At 32.8% G+C, this 22660-nt stretch overlaps 1 protein-coding gene across 1 annotated transcript in view; it reads right to left on the minus strand.

The window, feature by feature from the left end:
• LOC130444186 (alpha-2C adrenergic receptor) overlaps window positions 1-22660 on the minus strand; it is an 877544-nt gene that overhangs the window by 8779 nt on the left and 846105 nt on the right. The window contains exons 4-5 of the mRNA XM_056779234.1: window positions 14998-15183; window positions 7428-7658 (exon numbers count right to left, since the gene is read on the minus strand). Coding sequence (XP_056635212.1) covers window positions 7428-7658; window positions 14998-15183 — 417 coding nt within the window. The remainder of the gene's footprint in view (window positions 1-7427; window positions 7659-14997; window positions 15184-22660) is intronic.

Raw genomic sequence — 22660 nt, forward strand, 5'->3', positions numbered from 1 at the left:
CTAAATATTCAATTTGACGTTTCTATCGATATACATCAGAATGAAATATAAAAATTCAATATAAGATGGTTCAACTTGTACAAAAAGGATGTTTGATAATATTTCATAATTCGATCAGAATGTTGCATTTATTCAATCTTCTTCGATCATGTTCAAATTGATAACACCAGCATGTTTTTTGTTGATACGAGTTCAAGATGAATATATAAAAAATGTTTTTCATGGCACACATTTTTTTCTGTTAATCTAATCGTTGAATATGTAGATAAGAGCATTACGAAGGGTTCAATACATGATATTTCTGTATAGTTTTCAATTGAATATTATTGTTTAATAATAGTTAGTCAAGTACTTTGCTTGCTTTCCTTTTCCAAGTCTTTGCGTACATCTTTCTGTATATCACAGTGATTTATGGCCTGTAACCCAAGTAATTTTCGAATTTTGGTGGAATATTGACAGCTTAATAATAGGTGAAAAATTAGAGTAAATATTTCCTCTTCCACATTCCAAAGTTATTTTATATCAAATGTGTTCTTCTTTATTATTTAACGATTACTGCTCTCTCTCATCTTGACCTTATCAAGTTCTAAAGTTCTATCTTAGGAATCAGTTCCATTCCGACTTCAGTATGCATTTTCAGTTTTTTGAAAAGTAATCTACACATATCATCAGCCTTTTATTATTTTGTACCATGACAGTACTGAAATTTCTTAGTTCATCTTATATCTTTTGTAATCATTTCAGGTTAGAATTTTTGAAAGCGCTGGTGATAATCATACTAAACACATTGTTCACACTACGACTACACAAACACTCACAATTACACTGTCTGACTTGCGTTCCGATAATCAAGTTATCATCTTCAAAGACTGAAGGTTATGGAAATGCATGTCCGACAGTGTAATTGTGAGTGTTGGTATAGTTTGAGTGTAAAAATTATGATCAGTATTATCTGAGGTTGAATTAAAATATTTTTGATTTAAAACAGTTATCAGAAGTTCCCACAAATTAGTAAATTTAAAAGCAGAAAGAAGTAGAAAAATTAGCTTATCATTATCAAAAATTCCAAAACCCCGAAACGGAACTAAAATAGTAGAAGTAATGACTATAATTGTTCACCTTAGTGATAAGAATATGTTTTTTGGAATTTCTATCTATCTAAACTAAATTTGAACCAATTAAAATAATTATATTGAGCATAGAAAGCACCACAAGCATTTAGAAGGAATCTCTGACTAAAAAATTGATTAATCCTTATTTTTCTTATATTATCTTCTCCATGGCTCAAATTAGTACTTCGAACCTCAGTATTCCTTTGTTTCTGATGATTCATAGACACAAGTTTGGATTAATTTGTCATGATATATAAATTAAGGTATTTTAACAATGAATTGGAAGTATTTATCTCGTTATTATCTGAGCATACTGTTCACTGCTACCACTATATCAGCATTATACTTAGTATCGCGCAGTTCAATGAGCTAAGCTTTGCTATCAGAAGACGATAACTTGGTTGTAGAAACGCGCGTGAGATAGTGAGATTGTGATTATTGGTGTAGTGGTAACAATGAAAATTGTGTTCTTTGTGAATATTATCAACGGTTACAGCAATTCCAATAAAACTGTTGTCTGATATACTAGATGTCCAAAATTTGCGACATATCATTGAGATTCCAAATGTGTGATATAATTATAATTGTTTTCAATGAGATTCCAGTTACTAGCACTGCTTATACACTTAGAAATTTTCAATTGTAATGGAATGAAAATGAACTCTTTGCTCACCTGCCATATTAATAAGCTTTGTCATGATTTAATATTTCAAAAGATTGTTAACTATTCAAACAGTGTAAAACGAGATTGGCGTAGTCAGAAGGATTTCCGTAAGTGGTGACAATATCAAACTTTTGAAAAGTTATGTTAACAATACAGTACCGCACGGTTCTATTTACTATTATTTTTGTGATATAGTGCCAGTGACTTCCATTACTATGGCATATCAAGTATTCTATTTGCCCTTTCACATGAAGGAGACCGAGAAAAAGATCTTATGAATAAGTTTTAGAGAACGTAAATGCCGAATTTTCGTCTATTAGCTTTCCTCATACCTCAATCAAAATCACAAAGCCTTAACTATTTGAGTGATAGTGATTATTTGAACAAATTTAATTCAAACAATGATAAGAACTCTATCATATTCACATGTATTCAAAGATATATTTTTTATTCTGCGAAGCTTTTTGATATTTGCCATTTGGAAATATCTAGAATTGAACCACAGCTAAACGAACTAAAGCAGTGTAACAATTGTATGTGTCATTGCAGATATATCATGGAAATTGCAAGATTATCTCATTTTAAAAACCAAATTTTGTAGAAGATTTGGTATAACTGTTTCAAAAGCAATTGGAAAGAAAACAAAGAAGGATCTAAAATCAATATTTGGCATGCACATTGATTTTCAATTTCCAGAATTTTTGTTTAAATTTATCATGAATATTCACTGAAAAACGAACAAATTTCAACAAAAAAATTAATCTCAAATGACATATTGAATTGTATTCGGGACTGACTATATACGAACGTTTTTTTCGACCAGCTACAGCTGAGCTACAGCAGATTTCGGCCTTCGAGCACAATTCCATTTCCATGTTATATGGCTGTGCTGATTTTACCATGTGCTGGAGGGTATACCATAAAACAATAGAATGTTTCACAAATATTTTGAAAATTAGTTATCTCTCTGTTTTTGCAGAACCATTCGTTAGAAGTGATTTTAACTATCATTTTCTTGTAGTAAAAAAACCCGTCTTTATCATAATCTTAAAATAGAAGTTAGTGGTTACTGCTTGTTACAGATAACATCTACATGAATTTATTTTTCGATCAACTTCTAAAGAATACTGGCCTGTCCCATATTCTCTACATATATTTGTTTCATACAAGACATAACACCTGTTACCAGTTTTATTGAAATAATTAATAGAGTTCATCCGTACAACTTCGAAAATGCAGACTTCATGTAATGCTCAATACCTTCAACTGATTGATGCCCTCTAATACATAACCAACACCGAGGCCTACACTCATCAATCTCATCCGCAAAAACAAAAAAAATACCTTCCTTTTCTCTGTTCAAGTGGCAAAAAAATTATTGATACAACAGAGCATTCAATAGTTCCAACCAATCACCCAAATCATTACTTTCATTTTTCGAACATTTAATAGAAATAACTTGACAAAATATATAGCACAAACTTTACGAAATTAGTTCAAAATTTTTTGGTTCTGTTTATTTGCTGGAAATTATTTCGAGTGAAATATTATAGAAATATTCAAACAATTATTGGAATAATTATAGAACTAAAGGGCAACCTTCTTAATAACATGAAATATTCATTAATCGTTTCCGCGAATCTGTAAGTAGTAGACGTTGTACAATCGAGTTGATTTAGGAGCAGAATAAATCTCGTAATCAATCATTGCCCTTTTCAATCAAACAAGCAAGTTAAAAATAAGGAATGAGATGATGAAATGCAATCGAAGATCTGAAAAGAAAATTCAATATAAGTGAATTAAAAAATATAATTTGAGCTTTCCTTGGGTACATTATGTCAAAGTTGGTCGGGTAAAGTGTGGCAACAGAAAAGTAATTTGAGTATGACCGTATAAAATATGCTTTACTTTGAACAAGAATTTTTCATCTCGTATTGCTGCGTATTTGAATCAGTTATATTTTGAAAGCTCAACGAAAAGCAAAAATTTCAGCTGGAGTATCCGCTCTCTAAAATTTTATTTGAGAATAAGATGATCGTTAAAAGTAAACAGTACGAAACGACTTTATTGTACCAACGAAAGAAAAATATTATTTTTTTAACATGTTTTAGGTAACATATTAACATATCAGTTATTATTAAACATTACTGAGTCGAAATTGAATAATATTTCCGACAAGTTTACGTGACTCGAACTCCGGCATAGAAAGAGTTATTTGCAAGTTGATATTTCGTATTGATATTTATCGACTGGGAATCAATTAGTTCAGAATTGCTGTGTAATAAATTTTGTTTTATTTTTCAAAAAATATTACTCTCCAAATTCATAGAATGTGTTTCATAAAAGACATGTGCGGCTAAAAAACACCTATCAGGATATAATTTGCTATTGCATCTGCATATAAACTCTATCAGAAGAAGGTGGAGGAAGAAGTATCTCTGCTGTTCCTTGACGTAGTGATCAAAAAACGCTCAATCCCATCATCACTCTGTTATTAATACACTCTTATCACGACCCACCTCGTTGACTGACGAATCCAGTCTACCATCTGCAATCAATTTTTTTAAGCAAAAATTGATTAGTAATGATTATAACAAATCTCTAGGAGCATCTACAAGTTTTCGTTTCCAACTTCTCTACCCTCCTTCATTGATTTAAAGAATCAATTGAAGGTATTCCTTATATTGAAGTTGTATCAGAAAAAATTTTAAAAATCTACAAACTACATGGTATTCGCACAAACTTCAAACCCAATCAGAAACTCTCCCAGCTAATCAAACCCGCCGAAGAAGAAATATCTATGGAGTGGATGAAATTCAGATTGCCCCTGTTCCTATATTGGTCAAACAAATCGACGTATTTCCCTAAGAGCGAAGAAACTACATAGTGTCCATAACGAACATACAATTGATTTCAATAGAAATGAAACATCGCACCATTCCGTTCCTTCAAGTGCAGGATTATTCAAGAAGATAACGGAATAGAGAAACATCCAAACTGTCTAGAAACATGGGGCGTTAGCCAGAGATTACCATCAATCTGGAAACACCTTCTTCATCCAATTATTTCCAATACCACTACGGCCAATAATAATATTTGCTTTAAAACCTCCCGAGAAACCAAACTACACACATTTATCATCCCATCTCACGTGCGCCAAAAAGACAAAACCCTGTAATTATAAGGTCAAGACGGCTCAAGGCCTGCTGTAGCTATGTTAATTTCAAAGCTGTTTGTAAGATTGTGAGCATATTAGATTTCATTTCTTTGTTGATCATTTCATCTTTTCATTTCCTCGGGGAAATTCCCAGGAGTAGGAAGATTGAGGTATATATGGTGGAGGAGTATAGTGAAGCATTTTTGCCAGATGTATCAATCATCATCCATATATTCATATTACTCAAAAAGGTTAATGTTACATCATTAAACAGCTGAAGCATAGAGTCCTTCAAATTTATAATCCAATATTCCATGAACAGAGGCTTAAAATTCTTTACCAGCTCTATATGTTACATCTAATAGTGACGTTGACATCAGACAAGATAATAATACCAGTTCTGACAGTACTATTTTGACAATTTACATACCCTTACCATATATAAAATCAGTTACCCCCAAACTTCCCAGAATCTCTAAATAATATGATATAAACGTAGCTCACAAACAAACTTGAACACTACAATTCTTGTTTGACACATGATGAAAAATACAGTTGTCAATCTGAGAATTCACTCATCAATCGGATAATCTTCCACAAAGCAAATTATAACCTGACAGTTGCTTGATTGTCTCAAACGTTTTATATGAAAATTTTTCTATGGAGACTGGATCTGCTGAAGTTTTGACAACAAAAAACACCTATTGCGACACGATATTGCTCAAAATTTTCAGAATATAAATATATAGAGAGGGACGATACTGTCACAAGAACATTTTACAATTTTATGGACAAAGGGATAGAATTTCATGTTAGATAATATAAAATAACAATTCGGCTCAATTATAATTATAATACAATATCAATATCTTACACACAATAATAACCACTTTCAATTCTGATGGAAGTTTTTACTAGATCAGTGATGGATGTTGTTAGATAAATGGGTATCCAATTTTTTTGCTATAGTAAGGTAACTATGAATGGGTCTCATATTAGAATTGTGGAAGTGTTTGGAAACCAAACACATGGATTTTAAAAAAAGAGAGGGGAGAGTTAAAATTTCCTATTTTTAAAAATAGAATTCGCAGTGCGTTCTTCTACTAAAACCATAAATGTAACGAATAGCGTTTTTTGTAATTTACAGATAGATTTGGAGGAATGTAAACTACAAGACCCCCAGAAAAGCAAACCATAGCGATTCGAACAGCGAGTAGTTGTTAAAGCACCTAGATTTAATGGCAAAGCAAGCAGAGTGTCCACATGTCATTGAAGGGCACCGTCAATATGTAGACAGTGAAGCTTGAAGATTGTATTAAATCATTTTTGAGTTTTAAAGGTTGTAAAACTCCTTTGTAGGATAAAACAAAAGTTTTTAATTTCAGTGCTTAGACAGAGTCCGTTCGCGTTAAACCATGACTTGTAAGTAATTAGATCTTTGCCTATGGTACAATGTAACGCTTGCATTATTCCTAAGTCTGTGACATCATCAATGAATATCAAAAAAAAAGAATCGGACCTAAATTCAATGAATCCTGAGGTACTCCACTGCCAACTGGTAAGTTACTTGAGACTTCACCATTAGTTCGTACATTCAATATAAGATAAAAACCTTTTTAAAGTAACATCTCGGATGCCATAATACTCTTTGTTTGTTTGTTAATCAGAACTTCCTTCCAACTCAATCGAAAGGGCTTAGCAAAAACCGAAGCCGTGAAAATTTATTATTAATAAAAATTTAATAAAAAACGGCGACATTAGTGAATTTATTAGGTGGCTAACCAAATTGTTGAGCTTGAAATTTTATGTTGAAAATAAAAAGGGCAATAGATGGTTTTTCATCAATTTTTCGATTAAGAGAGCATTATGCTTTAAAGATGTTAGAGCTATTTTCTCACTGACATTCTTCACTAAATAATTGTTAAGTTCGTCTGGGTCGAGGTCAGTTTCATGAACGCATTCTATTGATGAAATTATTGATCTCAGCCCAAGTTTTGATAGTTTTCCCTCATAATGTTTATAGTTATTGATATTATTGAGTATGTGAGGATTATCTGTGAATTTTTCAATACACAAGAGTGATCTCATATTCGTAGATGAAGTGAGTGTAGCCCAATGATAAATGATGATTAGTTTAACGAGAACGTTCTCTTCTGTATGTTGAAATTTTATTTTACGGTTTGTTTTTAGTTTCTATAAGCTTTTGTTTACAAATCGTAACAATTTTTTGATAATAAAACATTTCCATCGAGAATATCGTCATTTTAGTCTTTAGACAACACTGTGGCATTTCGAGGATACCGCTTCTCCTGCAATTTAAATCATTACTATCATTATAAAACAATTCAAAATTATGTTTCAACCAAAAGTATAGTCTTCCAATTGCAATATGTAGCAACAAATTATAGGACATTATGATAAGCTGTGCATCAATTATATTCTTAAGATATACTTAGCCTAGTCTGGGTGTAATTTGCGCGAAGGAAAAACTTACTTTCAAAGTATCTTTTTGGTCTTGGCCATCCTGTGTATTTTCTGCATTGTCGCTAGTGGAAATATCTGACGCTAAATCACACGTGACAGTTGGAATGGTCATAGGTCTAGGATGGGCTTCAATAGTGGCAATTTGGCTCTCAGCATTATGCGGCGAGTTATTGCTGTTTCTATCAACTATGGAACCACCTGCAGACCCTTCGCTTCTTTCAGTCGTACCGTTTCTAGCGCCCTGAAATGAAAAAATGATCTCCTTAGTTTCATATTATCTACTTTCTTTTTCGTCATTATTGTTTCCTTTTATATTACGGCACTTTCTCTTGATTTGTATATTCCATTTTCAGTTTTTTTAATACCGTCATCAAATATTTCATCGTCTTTTTAAAACGAAGGATAGATATTTCTCAACTGAAAAACTGTTTTTTAAAAACCAACAGTATAAATTCGAGTATAAGTAATGAGTTGTGTGCACACTGCAAATGAATTATTCGCTATCACAACTGATGGTTGGCTATGGTTGAAAATATATATGCCGGCGTTAAAACTTAATATCAAAGCACAATCAAAAAAGTTCAACTATACATATAACACCAATCACTTACTAGCTTACCAACTTTTTACATCCTTTGGTTTGTCAATAAAGTTTTAACATATTTTTCTCGTTTGCTAAACTCGTTTTATCGATTGATTATGATCTTTGATATAGCACTAGTAATCTAAGAAAAATACAAGTATATATTTACGAGTATTATGCTACAATATATTCTGTATGTAATTTTCCACATTCATTTTCTTGATATTTCCATAATTTTACCACATTCCATCGTTTCCTATAGCCTCAAATTTCTTTGATTTTTTGTTTCACCACATCTGCTCTCTAACGTTATTTTTCTTCGTATACATATAACGTTTCTTTCAACAAAGTAAGAAACACCTCAACACAACAAAAAACAAAATGATCTCAAACAGTTCTTGAGCACTGTAGGAGACAAATTCATAGAAGTTGATTACAACTGCAAATACAACATGTGGGGATTCAGAGTCAGAACTAGAGAAAAGGTACTGTACAAAATCATGGAAGCTAACCTAACTTATAATTGATGAGTATTAACATCTTAAGTTTGAGATCGGAAACATTCAAGAAAACCCTCGCCTGTGCCGATAATTCAAATAAACCTAGATATTCACTTATCACCAAATAATAAATGTCAGCTTCAAACCCCTTCATAGAAATTTTTCTATACGTTTGTATAACATAGAAATTTATATATTTATTAAATGACAAATATTATTTATTATCTTGTTTCATATTAGTCTTAACGTCCCGATCAGAATTTTCCATTACTGACTCACATGTGTAGAATATATTGATTTTCAATAAAATTTCAATCGACCTTCGCCCAATTTGATTCAGAACAACTGGAAAAAGTAGAATTTCATTCGAAATTTTATATGAAATAAATAAGAATCAATTTTTATCTTTGACATCTCTACATTAAGAAAGTGATATTGAAAATATATGAAATCAATCGAGTGAAATTCTTAAAACGTATGATGAGAATATTCCTTTTCGCTTCAAAAATTTAATGAAAAAAGTTCACTCCGATAAATATGTACAGATCTCTTCTCAAGAAAAATATTTTTCAAGAACTTATATAATTGAATCGGATGTGAAATTTTATTTACTCAAATTAAGTTCAAATATGCCTGAAAGAATTTATCATGATTATCAGATTAATTAAGGTTCAATAATTAATCAGAAATTTAATTCCAAAAATTGAGTTACCAGGGTTTGAGATTTTTTTTTCCTTTCAACGTAATTCTGAGATTAAAAAGATGAAATTAAGCTTTTGTTGGAAACAAACTACTGAAGAATCACAGAAACAACATGAGCTAGGACGCTTCAATACCAAACGTCTGTTAAATTGCATATTTATATTTATCGAAATCAACAAGAATAGGAAAGACTAAGACCGCATCATGGTGGTGTGTAGGTTGAATTGGAGGTGAAGACTAAAATTATGCAAAGATTCATTGCAAAAATGAAAAGGGGTGGAGTTATTGAGAAGTAAATCTACAGCTGTAATTGAATAAAAAAAAGGTATTGGAAGAAAAAAATTGTTCATAGGCAGTTTCTTCGCGTTAGCTTCCAACACATGGTCCCGAATGCTTTAAAACGTTTCCCACAGATCGCGATAGGTGGATTGATCTTGAAATTCATTTTTGAAAAAGGGTAGAAGATGTACGGTGAATCGTGTTTGATTCCCAGCGTTTTGCTAGGGTCTGGGGTCTGCTCTTTAAGTTTCTCTAATCGACTAAAATTCTTCCGGACGACGGTTGATAATTAGATTAGGTTAGATTCTTGATACGTCTGTGGTTTCCATGTCGTATCGTTTCCTAATTCTGTCTCTGACAACTTGAAGAATCGACCAAACTAATTCGAATGTCGTCCATTCTTTCTCTTAATTGGATCACATAATCTTCTCCCGCCAGGACTTTTCCAGGTCGACAGCCAAATTATAGGTCATAATAAAATAATAGTTAGAAAAATCAACTGAAAAGACTGAAACAAGATGAAAATTCAATGATGAGATATTTTACAAGAATTATGATTAGGTACTTAAAACCAGAAATATAAATTGAAATAGTACAAAACCAATGTACCTACATATTGTACACTTAGAAATATCAGTACGGTAGTTTTTTCACTTCTTTGTAACATTATAAACAGAATTACATTCGGAGACATGCACAAAGAGATAATAATTTATCATAGCATTCAATTTCATGCCTCCGACTGCAATTCTGTTTATAATGTTGCAAAAAAGTGAAAAAACTACCGTGCTGATATTTCTAAGTGTACAATATGCAGGTACATTGGTTTGGTACTGTTTCAATTTATGTTTCTGGTTTTAAGTACCTAATCATTATTTTTTTTGAATATCTTATCATTGAATTTTCATCTTGTTTCAGTCTTTTCAGTTGATTTTTAATTGTAGTTATCCATGCAGGCGGGTTTTTTGTTTTTTTTTCAAATATTATTTTATTAATGTCTTTTTAGTTAAGATTACGTAACCGGATTAATTCCTTGAATGAGTTTATGTCATATGGTTGATTAAGCAATTTGTTAGGGTCAAGAGAAATAATAGCAAGTCCGGAGAGAGTCTTCACTCTGCTTAAAGTAACGTAAGCTTGACCTTTTACGAATAAGTTTCTACTTGAATCTAGAACTGCTCGGTCTAAAGTTGTGCCCTGTAATTCATACACCGTCACTGCCCAGCATAAAATTAAGTGAAGCATTCGTCGCTCGATCAATATCAGGTCGGTTCCCTGTTATATTTGGGTCATCGAACTCCACAAATACTGCTTGTGGCAGTTCTCCCGGCTCCAACTGCTCTCTGCGTAGTGCTAGCCAATCTATTCGTCGGATAACACCCATAGCACCGTTAACCTGCCTATGGTTAACATTGATGTTCCGTCTTAGCATGGCTTGAGAGCCTACACCTAATTTTACTTAGTTTGGTAAGCCACCTGTTTTATTGGGATCTTCAGGTAAGTATTCCTCTCGTTGAATATGTTTTAGGATCTAATGAGATGTCTACAGCACTAACGGTGTATACTTTTGTGAGCTTTTCTAACTTTTGTCATAGTCGCGTTATATGCATCAACCAGTCTAGTTGTTGGGAAAATTCTGACAGCTTCTCCATCGTCAAATGGCCCTATTAACGGTACTCTGCGGTTTTCTATGATAGATTACTGCTGCATTGAAAGTTCTCCAACGTGAAGACTGTTTAATATGTCCACAAAAGTTGTATCTCCAGCTTGCCTCATATTTTGGGGCAACTCACAATAATGAAGATATTTAAATCGCACAAGACAATTATAATTATAGTAACAACTTAGGTCCTTCCTCGTAGCAAATATATTAGTCTTAGATAAGACTAATAAAATAAGAAGTCACAACGATACCGCTTTTAAAAACCTAGTGGTGCCATCTATCCGAATTGTTTGTTGCGCGCTGACTGATGCTTCATAATAAGTAATATTAAGAAAACACAACGATACCACGTTTTAAAAACCTAGTGGTGCCATCTATCCGCACAGGTCTGAATTATTTTAATTAGCTATTTTTTATCGTTCCATTCAATATTAAAACTGCAAGTTATATACATATTTACAATCAGTGTTCAAAATCCTTCATTTTGATACCCAACTCGATATGCTTGGTAGTAAAAAAAATTATTTTACCTCACAAGCGTCCAAAATCCGCCATTTTGTTTTTTTTCAAATGTCTCCTATCTAAGAACACTTGGGCTAATGAAACGAATCTAACGATACTTCAAATGTGAAAATCCGTTTAGCGGTTCTGGAGATACAAGTTAATAAAGAATATTACATACATACATACAAGATATGCGTTAAAAACATAACCCTTCCTGACAGTCGGGTAAAAAAACCTCATTTCATATCCAAACAGGATTTTTGCAGTTGACCTTATCAAGAGCGGATCGATAAGCCATTGCAAATAGGAACGGATATTCATCCCATTCTCTGTTGGCTGAAAACTACTTTGGACAGATATCTGCAAATGGTCTTCTCTCGACAATTCCATCTGATTGTAGACGTAATGCTGTTGTTCTGGTCTTCTTCATTATCAGCTGGTCACAGATTTCCTGACTCTCGAATTTTCTCACTTGATCGATGTGGACTTACAAGGGCACACCATATCGGCTGATAAATTCTTTCACCAATACTACTTTGGGATCGCATAAATTTCCAACCAATTCGTCTGAAATGGTTCAGCAATGTCTAAAGTAATCATTTCGAAAGGACTTCCAACATTATATATGGGTGCCTTCCTCTTGCGATGTGGTCAAGGGAATCCCACTGAGCCAAATATGTCGGTGAGAATCTTGAAACTAGGTAGGTTGCCGATTTCTTTCCTTCCATAGCCAAATCATTTTCAGGTGAGGATAATTCTTCTGATCTCCTTTTATACATTTGGGTGACTATTCTTCATTGACCACTGTAGTTATTGTAACTACGGCTTCCTTAGATTGGTGTTTTTTCTTTTTTCCTCTGACTGGACTTTGTTGCGTGCATGGCATGGATTACTACAAGTTCTATATTTGCTCTTCCTCGGTTTCTTGTTGACCATACCATTCAATAAGTTGACGATCTGGTCCAGTTTGTCCTCGTCACCTTCTTCTTATATGGTTCTATTCTCATTATATTCCGAAGTCTTCGTCGTTGAATCATATTTTTTACTAACATAACACTTTTTAACCTAGTATATTGGTGTGATCAAACACTTTTTCGCTATATATCACACTAAAACGTCTTAGGTGTCTTTGACGAATTTCGGGGAAAAGTTCCTCGTTAGAGACATAATAGGGTGCGTCGACTATTGCACGTAGCATTTGTGTTTTGGAACCATGACAGATTAGTACTCCATAGTTGTATGTTTGTTTGAAGTCTATAAGTAGAATATGGACATTCATATCTTGATCGTAACATTATTTTAAAATATGAATAGTAACTATAGTTGATCTCTTGGGCACAAATCGATATTGACATTCTCCAAGATGGGTTTTCATATACTTATTCCATCTTTTAAACTTTTTAGTGCTTAGTAGGGTTTAAAGTTTAGACAGGTCTACAATTAGCACACATTTTTGAGTTTCCTTCCTTGAATATGAGCCAGATGGCTCCATTATTCCATCCGTCTGGCATTTGGGCATTTGTTTGTTTCTCCAGACTAGTAGTGTCAACTGGTGTAGTTTGTTCAGTAGTCAATTTACCTTGTAGTTCAACATCTCATTGACGATCTTATCTGGTCCTCCTGCTTTGTTTCGCTTCAATTGGAGCGTTGGTGGTTTGCTCTTCTCTGTCTATTCCATCGATAAAAACCTCTTCTGTGTTCAAATCATTTTCTTCTAATATATTTTCAAATTGTTGTTCTCACCTTGTGCTGTCTGCCTACACTGTAGCTTTTTTCCTATATTGATGTCTTATGTATTGGAGAATGTTTGTGTTGTTTGTATTATTCATTTCTAGTTCTTCCATTATTTGATTGATCCACACTTCTCTCTTGCTTTTGTTTAACTTGGCTCTTCTCTCCCTCAGTATTCCATATTTCTCAAAATCTTCCATTTTTCTTGTCATCAGGTATGTTACTCCCACCATTTTCTTTTCACTTATACCTTTTTCGCAATCATTAAACCTTTGATTTCTCTTTCCTTAACTGTTTTTAATTTGTAATGTGCTATTTGAGATGTCCAGAATATTTTTCTTTATATATTCCCAGTTCATGTCCGTTCCTTCAGAGGTTATCTTAAAAAGTCTATTCAACTTATTGTCGATTTCCTGTGACAATCTTCCAGCTTTTCTATATTTCATTTCTTTTTATTTGCTTTGGTATATTTTGTTAATACAGTTTCATTTTATTTCACCAGAATTTGGTTTGAATCGGCATTTGTCCCTTGAAATGATCGTACATCATATATAAGTTTTTCTCTTTTTTTATATCAAAACGTGGTCTATTTGATCTCCTCTAGTTTATTCTGGGATTATCTATCAAGATAAAACAAATATTGTTATCTATTGACAGTTTTGATTTTCGGCCAATAAGCTACATGTGATGGAGTTTCTTGCCTATTTGTTTTTTAAATAAATGTTCCCTCCTAGGTATTTTGCGTCCTCTTCTTGTAAAAATATACTATTGTTAATTTTTACCTATGTATGTACAAGTTTCTCGTCGTAAAATGAATGATACGTGTACTGATTTGGCTTCTCTGGCTTTGATACGCCATATTTTTAGCAAGCATTGTAGTTTGTTTAGGATACTTTGTAGAATGAATCTTGAAGTAGGTGAATTACCTGTATACATCAGGTAAAGAATTGATATTAAGAGACTCGAGGTTGAATATTGGTATGTTTCACAGTAAAGTGTTAGTAGTTATGTAGAGAGTAATTTCGTAAGTTTGACTTACAGTGCGCTCTACCACATTTAATCAAAAGCTTGGAGTCTGTCAAGGAAGTCTGCAGAACAGTATCTTCTGTCATTTAGATCCTTAATAATATAGCAATTGAGTTTATGAAATATCATGTGAAAAAATTGAGTATACTTCAAGGATTTCAAGGATTTCAAACAAAAAATGTTATAGTGATACATTTACAATAATAAAGTTGATTTCCAACAAAAGATTTGTCATCGATGTGAATATCATCCGTATTAAAAATCCCGTCGAAACTAAAATCTGTTTTTGAGAGAACTTGAGCTTTTCTAACTCCAAACTCACAGTGTATGATGAACAGTACAGTATAATTTCAGAGAAACCAATGTCTTCACTTATAACATGAGAAACACCTTGTACATCATGATAAAAATCACAAGTAATTTTATTCAGGAGCCTTTAATATTAACTATCCCCTCTGGCAAACATGTTCTCATGAAGGGTAAATGAAAATCATTTTCTGTAGACCGCCCGTTCTACAAGCCGTAGTTAAAGTAAGTATTGCTCGAAGGCATCTAAAGAAATAACTGGATAAAATCTTTGTCATGTACTCACCCCAGGGCTGTTAGAAAAGCTGGTGACGGCATCCTGAGGTTGTTTTCGAGGTGGCTTACGAATCCCCCTGCGGGCCCTAGCTTTTGCTGCGTAGTAAATTCGTATGTACACAAATACCATGATACAAGATGGAATGTAGAAAGATCCCAACGCCGAGTATACTACATATCCCGGTTCTTCGCTAAGCTGAAACAAAAACACAAACATTAGCTCAGTGTTATACTCCAGTTGTTATGAATATCATTGCACAAATTGATTTAGGATATTTATACCGCAATTTATTCTTCTCTCGACAATGAGGATACATAAAATACAGAGTGAATTTTATTAAGGGAACACCTCAATTGTCTCGGAAACAGCTTGTACGACTTTTATAAATTTTGAGTACAAGGGTCTTGTGATACGGCCGGTATTATGGTTTCCTTTCTCCAGAAAAATAATGAACTTTGTTATTCCAAATGGATCACTTTGTATATCTCTCGCATTTTAAAATCCTTAAGAAATATCTATTACTTTTCATCTATGACTATGACTGCTACAATAACAAATTTGACGTTTTAACACATTATTATTGTTAAAATTTTGTTGAAAGTCACAATGGATCGTTTATCTGAAAAAGAACGAATTGATATTCTAATGATATTAGGATATAGTGATATGTGTAGAAGTCAACAAGAAACGTATAATATCTTTAATAATTTATATTCTAACTAAAACCCTTTAACAATATCTACTGTCAGTAAATTAGTAAAAAAGTTTAACGAAACTGATTTAGTGAAAGATTTATCAAAATCAGGGCGCAGAAAAACTGCCTCAACTGAAAACAAATCTTTAGATGTTTGTGTCCTGTTAGAAGTCAATCTACTCTTAACTACTGGACAGATATGCAAGGAATTCGATGTTTCGCACACATGCGTAATGAAAATTTCACGTGATAATAAATTCCATCCATACAAACTAACGTTGGTTCAAGAGTTATCAGATGACGATTTTGTATCTAATGATGGAAAATTATTACAATCAAAACGATCCAAATTTTTCAAGTGATATTTTGTTTTGCGATGAGGCTACTATTCTATTGATGAAAACGTAAATCGGCATAATAGTAGATACTGGTCACGTAACATTCCTCGTTAGATGCTTGAATCTCACACCTAATATCCCGAAAAACTGAAATTACAAAATGATTTGTGTCTTTTTCATTGATACGGTTTTCGGATTTCGATTCATTGGAATATAGTATTATACATGAGTTGGCTCGGATATTTTTAAATCCAAGTTTTTCAATTATTTTTAAAAAAACTTCATTATTAGAAATTTTCAGACAATAACAATATAAAAAACCACAATATTTGGCTACAACAACATGATGCCTCATCTCACTATACGTGTGTGCACAGGATGTGCAATAGATCAATTATATCACAAATCTCTGAGAATACAACTTTTAATATTACCATGTGGAATTGATTAGTTTTAAATTTCTACCAAAATATTCTATTGAGATTATCTTGATTGAAATTTGTAAATAACCCATTACGTTACTTCACTTTATTGAGAATCAGAAACAAAACAAACATCTTAAGTATTTAAACACAATATAATTATATGGTGTTCGGAATAGGAATTAGATTTGTAGGGAAGCCCTCAAAATAGACTTTAATTCTACATTTATCCATAATAATCGGAAATTATTGAGAAATAAGGTTTCCTAGTAAATATTTCACTATTGCATTGTTTTTGTTCCACCTAATTTCTCTAAGTATTGTTTGATAGAATGTAAGGAGATCTATTTACCCTGCTCTTGGTTGTTCGGAATAGGAATTAGATTTGTATGGAAACCCTCAAGATACAATTTAATTCCACATTTATACATAATAACGAAAATTATTCAGAAATAAGGTTTCCTAGTCAATACTTCACCATTGGATTGCTCTTGTTCCACCTAATTTCTCAAAGTATTGTTTGATATAATGTAAGGAGATCTATTTGCCCTGCACGTTCATGAGTCTTTATTGAAATCTCAAGAAGAAAATAATTGTTTAGTAGTAGTAATGATTTGTGAAACATATCAGAATCAATTTCAGTAATATGAACATTCAGCTCAATATACTTAATCAACGAAGACGTCATTAAATAAGAGAAGAGTCAGCTGATATCTTAAGCCAAAAGTAACTAGATTGCAACTTGCACACAATAAGAATGGCACAAAACCGATAATGTCAAGATCTTGCATGAAACAATCAGATGAACCTGCGCATGCTTTTGATCAAGAAACATTGCGTCTTACATTGCATTGCACGTTGTATTGCATCATGTCAAGCGGCCTTAAGAAATAAGAAATTTGAATATTGAATTGGGAATTTCCATGAATTTTATGTTTTTACAAGAATCTCAACATTTAAAACCGCCGAATCTTAATTAATTACTAGGTACTTGAAAGCTTGGGATATATTTTAAAGTTAGCATACTTTGCTAGCTGATTTAAAGAGGTTATTATCGTTTTATTGCCTATGGCAATCAAATACCAGAGTATATTTTCTTTAATACGTAGTTCAACCTTCAAAATAATAACGTATTCGTCATCAGGGAATAAAATAAACGACAATTGCGGTGAAATATATTTTTAAAAAAATGTTAAAATCATTACTTTCAGCAAACAACATTTGAAATTACAATAAGACATAAATATTTATTATGTTCTAATTGATTCCCTGACCATGAATACGTAGAAATTTCAAAAGAATAAACTTCGATGTTTGTTTACCACATTCCTAGAACAGACAAGTTCATAAACTAGTTGGAAACTACTTAGTTTCAATTTACGTATATGATTATATATGGTAGTTTAATTCTCTATTCCACCAATTCGTATGCTCTAGCAGCGTCAATAGATAATTTGAATGTGTAAGCCCACGGAATCGAATGTTTCTACTTATAGGTCTTACCGTGACAATATTGCTTGTCCCATTTTTCGTAGAAGGCGATTGATGGGGTGCTTCACCCATCTCGAAAACTGTGAGAGAGATATCTTTTGAAAATGCCTGTAAATGATGTCTCAAACTTCTCAAATCATTCTGATAACCTCCCAATTTATTCAATTCTAATGCCCAAAGGTCAGTATCAACAAATCCTCTCATGCTTCCTCTGGTGGAAAAAAATGAACTTACAATTTTGAACGCACACTTCTCATAAATAACTGAAAACATTTTTTTTTTATTTCGTCTTGCCGGACTATGGAGGCTGTACAAATTCTGTCATAATAAAATATTTGCTTTTCCCACTAATTTTTTTAATAGGGTGCTCACTCTTCTTAAAATATGTATAAACTTTTCGAACAATCGTGATTTTGCTTGTTTCCCAAGATTCTCCTCTAGATTTTGTTTTGTGTATGAGACAAAACTTTTTTTTCAATGAAAAATTTCTAATAAATTTAATATAATCTATTTCGCTCAATGACCTTTTGCCATCTTTCTTTCAAAGTCATAAAATTTCTGGTCCTTATCAGCAAAAAACTGAACCAGATGCTATTGAAGGTCATGGTCATTTGTGAAAGTTTGACCATTCAAAGAATTCTACAAACTTCGAAATAAATGCTAATCAGATGGTGCCAGATCCGGACTGTTTGGAGGATGTGGCATCACTTCTCTGTCAAGCTCCAATATTTTCTCACAAAGTTACCAAACGTTTGTGAAGCCTTGCATTATCATGGTGGAAAACTAAACCTTTCCGATTTGACAATTCTGGTCATTTTTTTCTGATTGCATAATCCAGTTTCATTGATTGTTGACAATAGACATCAGAATTTCAATTGTTGTGTGAGATACATGTAGGCTCTTCGCAACAGTTGTATGACGATCCTCTTCAATTATGACTTTGATTTGGTCATCATCAACTTCAGTAGGCCGACCAGAACGTTGCTCATCTTTGAGGGAAAAATCTCCAGAATTTTTCACACCAATTCTGACAAGTGTACTCTGTTAAGCAATCAGCACCATAAACTTAACACATTTCTTTGTGAGCCACAGCAGCTTTCTTTCCTTCGCGGAAATAAAAAACTAAAATATAACGAAAATGTTTGTTTCTGCACTCCATTTAAAATTAACTCCCAACCAATAACTTCAATAAAAATCACTTACTACTTGCTTCTAAAGTTACTTCATTGTGATCAGTATCACGTGACAAACGGCAAAGTTTGTCTATCGGTGAAAGTACTCAGTCTCCAACCTATGAATACAAACATATATGAAATACATCTTAACTGAACATTTGTCTATTTTTGTATAAAGCACTAAAAACTTGTCTTATAACTTTTACCCCTAACTTACTTTTCATGCAAAAGGGACAACATGACATATTCATTTGCTTATCAATAGATGTTACATAAATATTTCTTATTGTATTTGAGAGTAAGCCAACGACTAGTATTCATAACATTACAACAAACAGATGCCCAAGATAAAGTATTCCAAGGCACATAGAGTAGAAGGGTCACAATACAGGTATTTGTCCTCCCCCTATATCTCTTTCAGATTGTGCACCATTAAAATGTGATAATCAGAGAATTCGAAGTTTAACTATATAAGATTCATAAATTATTTATACCTAATAATTATTTTTGTAAGAGAAAAGCTCTCGTAAATTTTATGTTCAAATCTGTGGAAAAAATTGAAATTATAATAATGAAGATTTAATGGTTATAATTTTAATTGAAAACATGACAAACTAAAAAGAGGGTGTAGAATTTACAATATATGTGAATATACCATTTTTATAAAAATGCTTACGTACATAGATAACTGGAGTTATCAAAAATTGTAATCAATAGAAATCGAAGAATTAGCAAGATACCGTACTTTATGATCAATAATCAATTTTTCACATTAAAATAATCATTAGTTCTTTTTGTGAAAGCATCGAAAATTGTATTCATAGTAGTAAAGCATAGCTGTCGAACAGAAAAAGGAAAGTTTCCATAAAGCATTACAAGTTAGGACAGTCTTTTATCTGACAACTTCCTGACATAATTGCTTAACACAGAATGAAGTTTAGAAATGTAATTGTATTACTGTCTACCGTCGTAGTCCTTTGCAAGGATTTAAAAAGTAAAGTAAACTTTAATAACAGGAAAAGTTTACAAGGTTAGCATTAGAAAAGTTTGGAAGTACTTCCGGTCGACTTTAATTATTTTCTCCGTTGAGTTGAAATTTAGGCTACATATGTGAGAATTCAGCAATACATTCTATATTTTCACATAATATTCTCGTAGGAAGTTAATATTATCAATCACCTGGTGGAATACGTATCCTTTATACCAAGATATGAAAATTCACGCTGTCTCAATTGAGGAGAATGATTTTTCTAATAAAAATTTCTTCATATTTGGATCAACGTTCAGCATATGTTGAGAATCTCTTATGTTTTTATATTTTACATCATTTTTTCTTTTACTTGAATTTATGATGTTTTTTATTTTGATTCATAATGGAAATATTTGTTTATTTATTTATTAACACCACCTAGAGCTCATATGAATAGTCAATAGCTAGCTGTGAGTCATAAAAACGTTGGAAATTCACAAACCATTCAGTCAATTGGTATAATATGGAAAAAATAACGTTGTTAATTAAAATTATAAGGACTTTCAATTATATCTCTACCACCCCAGCACAAACATAGCGCCATATGTACTGACTCTCTTTCGTTTATACACCCAATTGAATCATGAGTTCAATTTGAAACCTAACCATTAGGAAACACTCAACTACCCACATAAATCAAGTTATTATTGAATTTCCTTGATGTTACCAAACTGTTCCAGAAAACTTGCTATAATTGTAATGATAGTATATTATATACTATAGAATAATTCGAGAAAGTGAGCTTAAAATAATAGTTGCTGATAAGTGGATTTGATTGGATAAGTTGCTGGATAAAACAGTATTATTGGTTCAATATACACCAAGTAGGTTAGAGGAGAGAGTCCACCTCGGTATTTGCCAGGTTTCGCTAGAATTTGAAAAATTTTTCTTCTAATATATTTTCACGATACAGAAATCCTGTACAACCTTCTCCTCTACATTTCTATAATCCCTCATTTTAAAACAAGCACATCACTAGAAAGGCATTTGAATTTTCATATTGTCAATGCCATCTTTCGAAACACAAAGTGTCTCATTTTGAAATGCTATGATTCTAAAATTGAAACGCAACGTTTACTAACGTGTAACTTTTTCTGGTACATAAAAAATTAATCAACACAATTATTCCAATGAATCTATGCCTTTTTCAAATACTTCCAAAATATACACCCCACAAAAATTATCGCATCACTGGTATTTTGATATTTTTAATACTCAATTTTAGTTTTTTGGGACAATCTGTATATGTATCAACTCAATAGATATTTCTGGTTTCTTATCATGGGCAAAAAAGTATCACAATTTCTTACAAATTTGTTTGGAAGCAAAAATGCTCGAGTAATTCATTTTTGTCTTGGAGAATGCATTGAGATCGAGAACTTTCTAAGCAAATTGTGTTATCGTATAGTGAAAATTTAAATTTATTTTGTTAATAATGTGCCTTAACGTTTAACAAGACATATGACGAATGAAGAAGCCTCTAGAATCATCGCGGTCTTAGAAGATGCCCGCAGTCAAAGATACGTCGCCGGGGTAATTGGAGTTCAACAAAGCACCAGAGTTCTTATTCGCAACTAAGAAACAGGGCAGCTAACCAGAAGACTCGGACAAGGCCGCGGAAGGGTAACTTCGGTAGTAGATGGTCGTTATTTGAGGATAGCGGCGTTAAGAATTAGGCATACCACCGCTCGAATGCTGCAAACAGATCTGTTGGCTGTTCGTAATGTGCGAATAAGCCTACAAACAGTTCGAAATAGGCTGAGAGAAGCAGGTATATGAGCCAGAGTGCCAGCTAGAGGTCCACGTCTTACCAGAGAAAATCGAGTAGCAAAATTTTGTCTGTATTCATCAGATAGGCGTGTACCACTATATAGGCGACGTGGTGAATGGCACGATCATGTTAATTTTTGTCAAACTGAAAGCTTTGGTGGTGGCTCTATCATGGTTTGGGGAGGAATTTCTTTCGAGGGTCGCATGGAGTACTAGTGAATGGTGACAAATACATAACCAATATCGTAGAGCCCCATGTAGTGCCCAATATGCATCACATCGGTGACAACTCCACACGCTGCTAGAGTGGTTCGGCAGTACTTAGAAGAGGTCGAGATACCCAACCTGAATTTGTCTGCACGTTTCCCGGACCTTAACCCAATAGAACACGTCTGAGACCATCTAGGATGGCAAATTCAGCAACATCCGGCACCAATAAGAACACTAGATGATCTTCAAAATGTTCCTTTTTAACTTTTGGGAAAACATGCCGCAAGGATACGTCCAAAACCTGTTTGGTAGCCTTTCAAGACGAAGGGTAGCTGTAATTAGAGCGAGGAGCGGCAACACACGCTATTAGAAATTCATTGGCGGGTTTTAGTTTAAGCACCGTTCATTTTTTTTTATAGATGTCTTTTACAATTTTTTTGATATTTTTTATGTTTTAATAAACCAAACTTTTTGTCCTCTGTAGACTAAACTGATATAAAATAAATGTTGCAAAAAGCGTATCTATTGGTGTTTTGATTATC

Source organism: Diorhabda sublineata, chromosome 5, assembly GCF_026230105.1.
Source record: "Diorhabda sublineata isolate icDioSubl1.1 chromosome 5, icDioSubl1.1, whole genome shotgun sequence".
NCBI classification, from domain to species: domain Eukaryota; kingdom Metazoa; phylum Arthropoda; class Insecta; order Coleoptera; family Chrysomelidae; genus Diorhabda; species Diorhabda sublineata.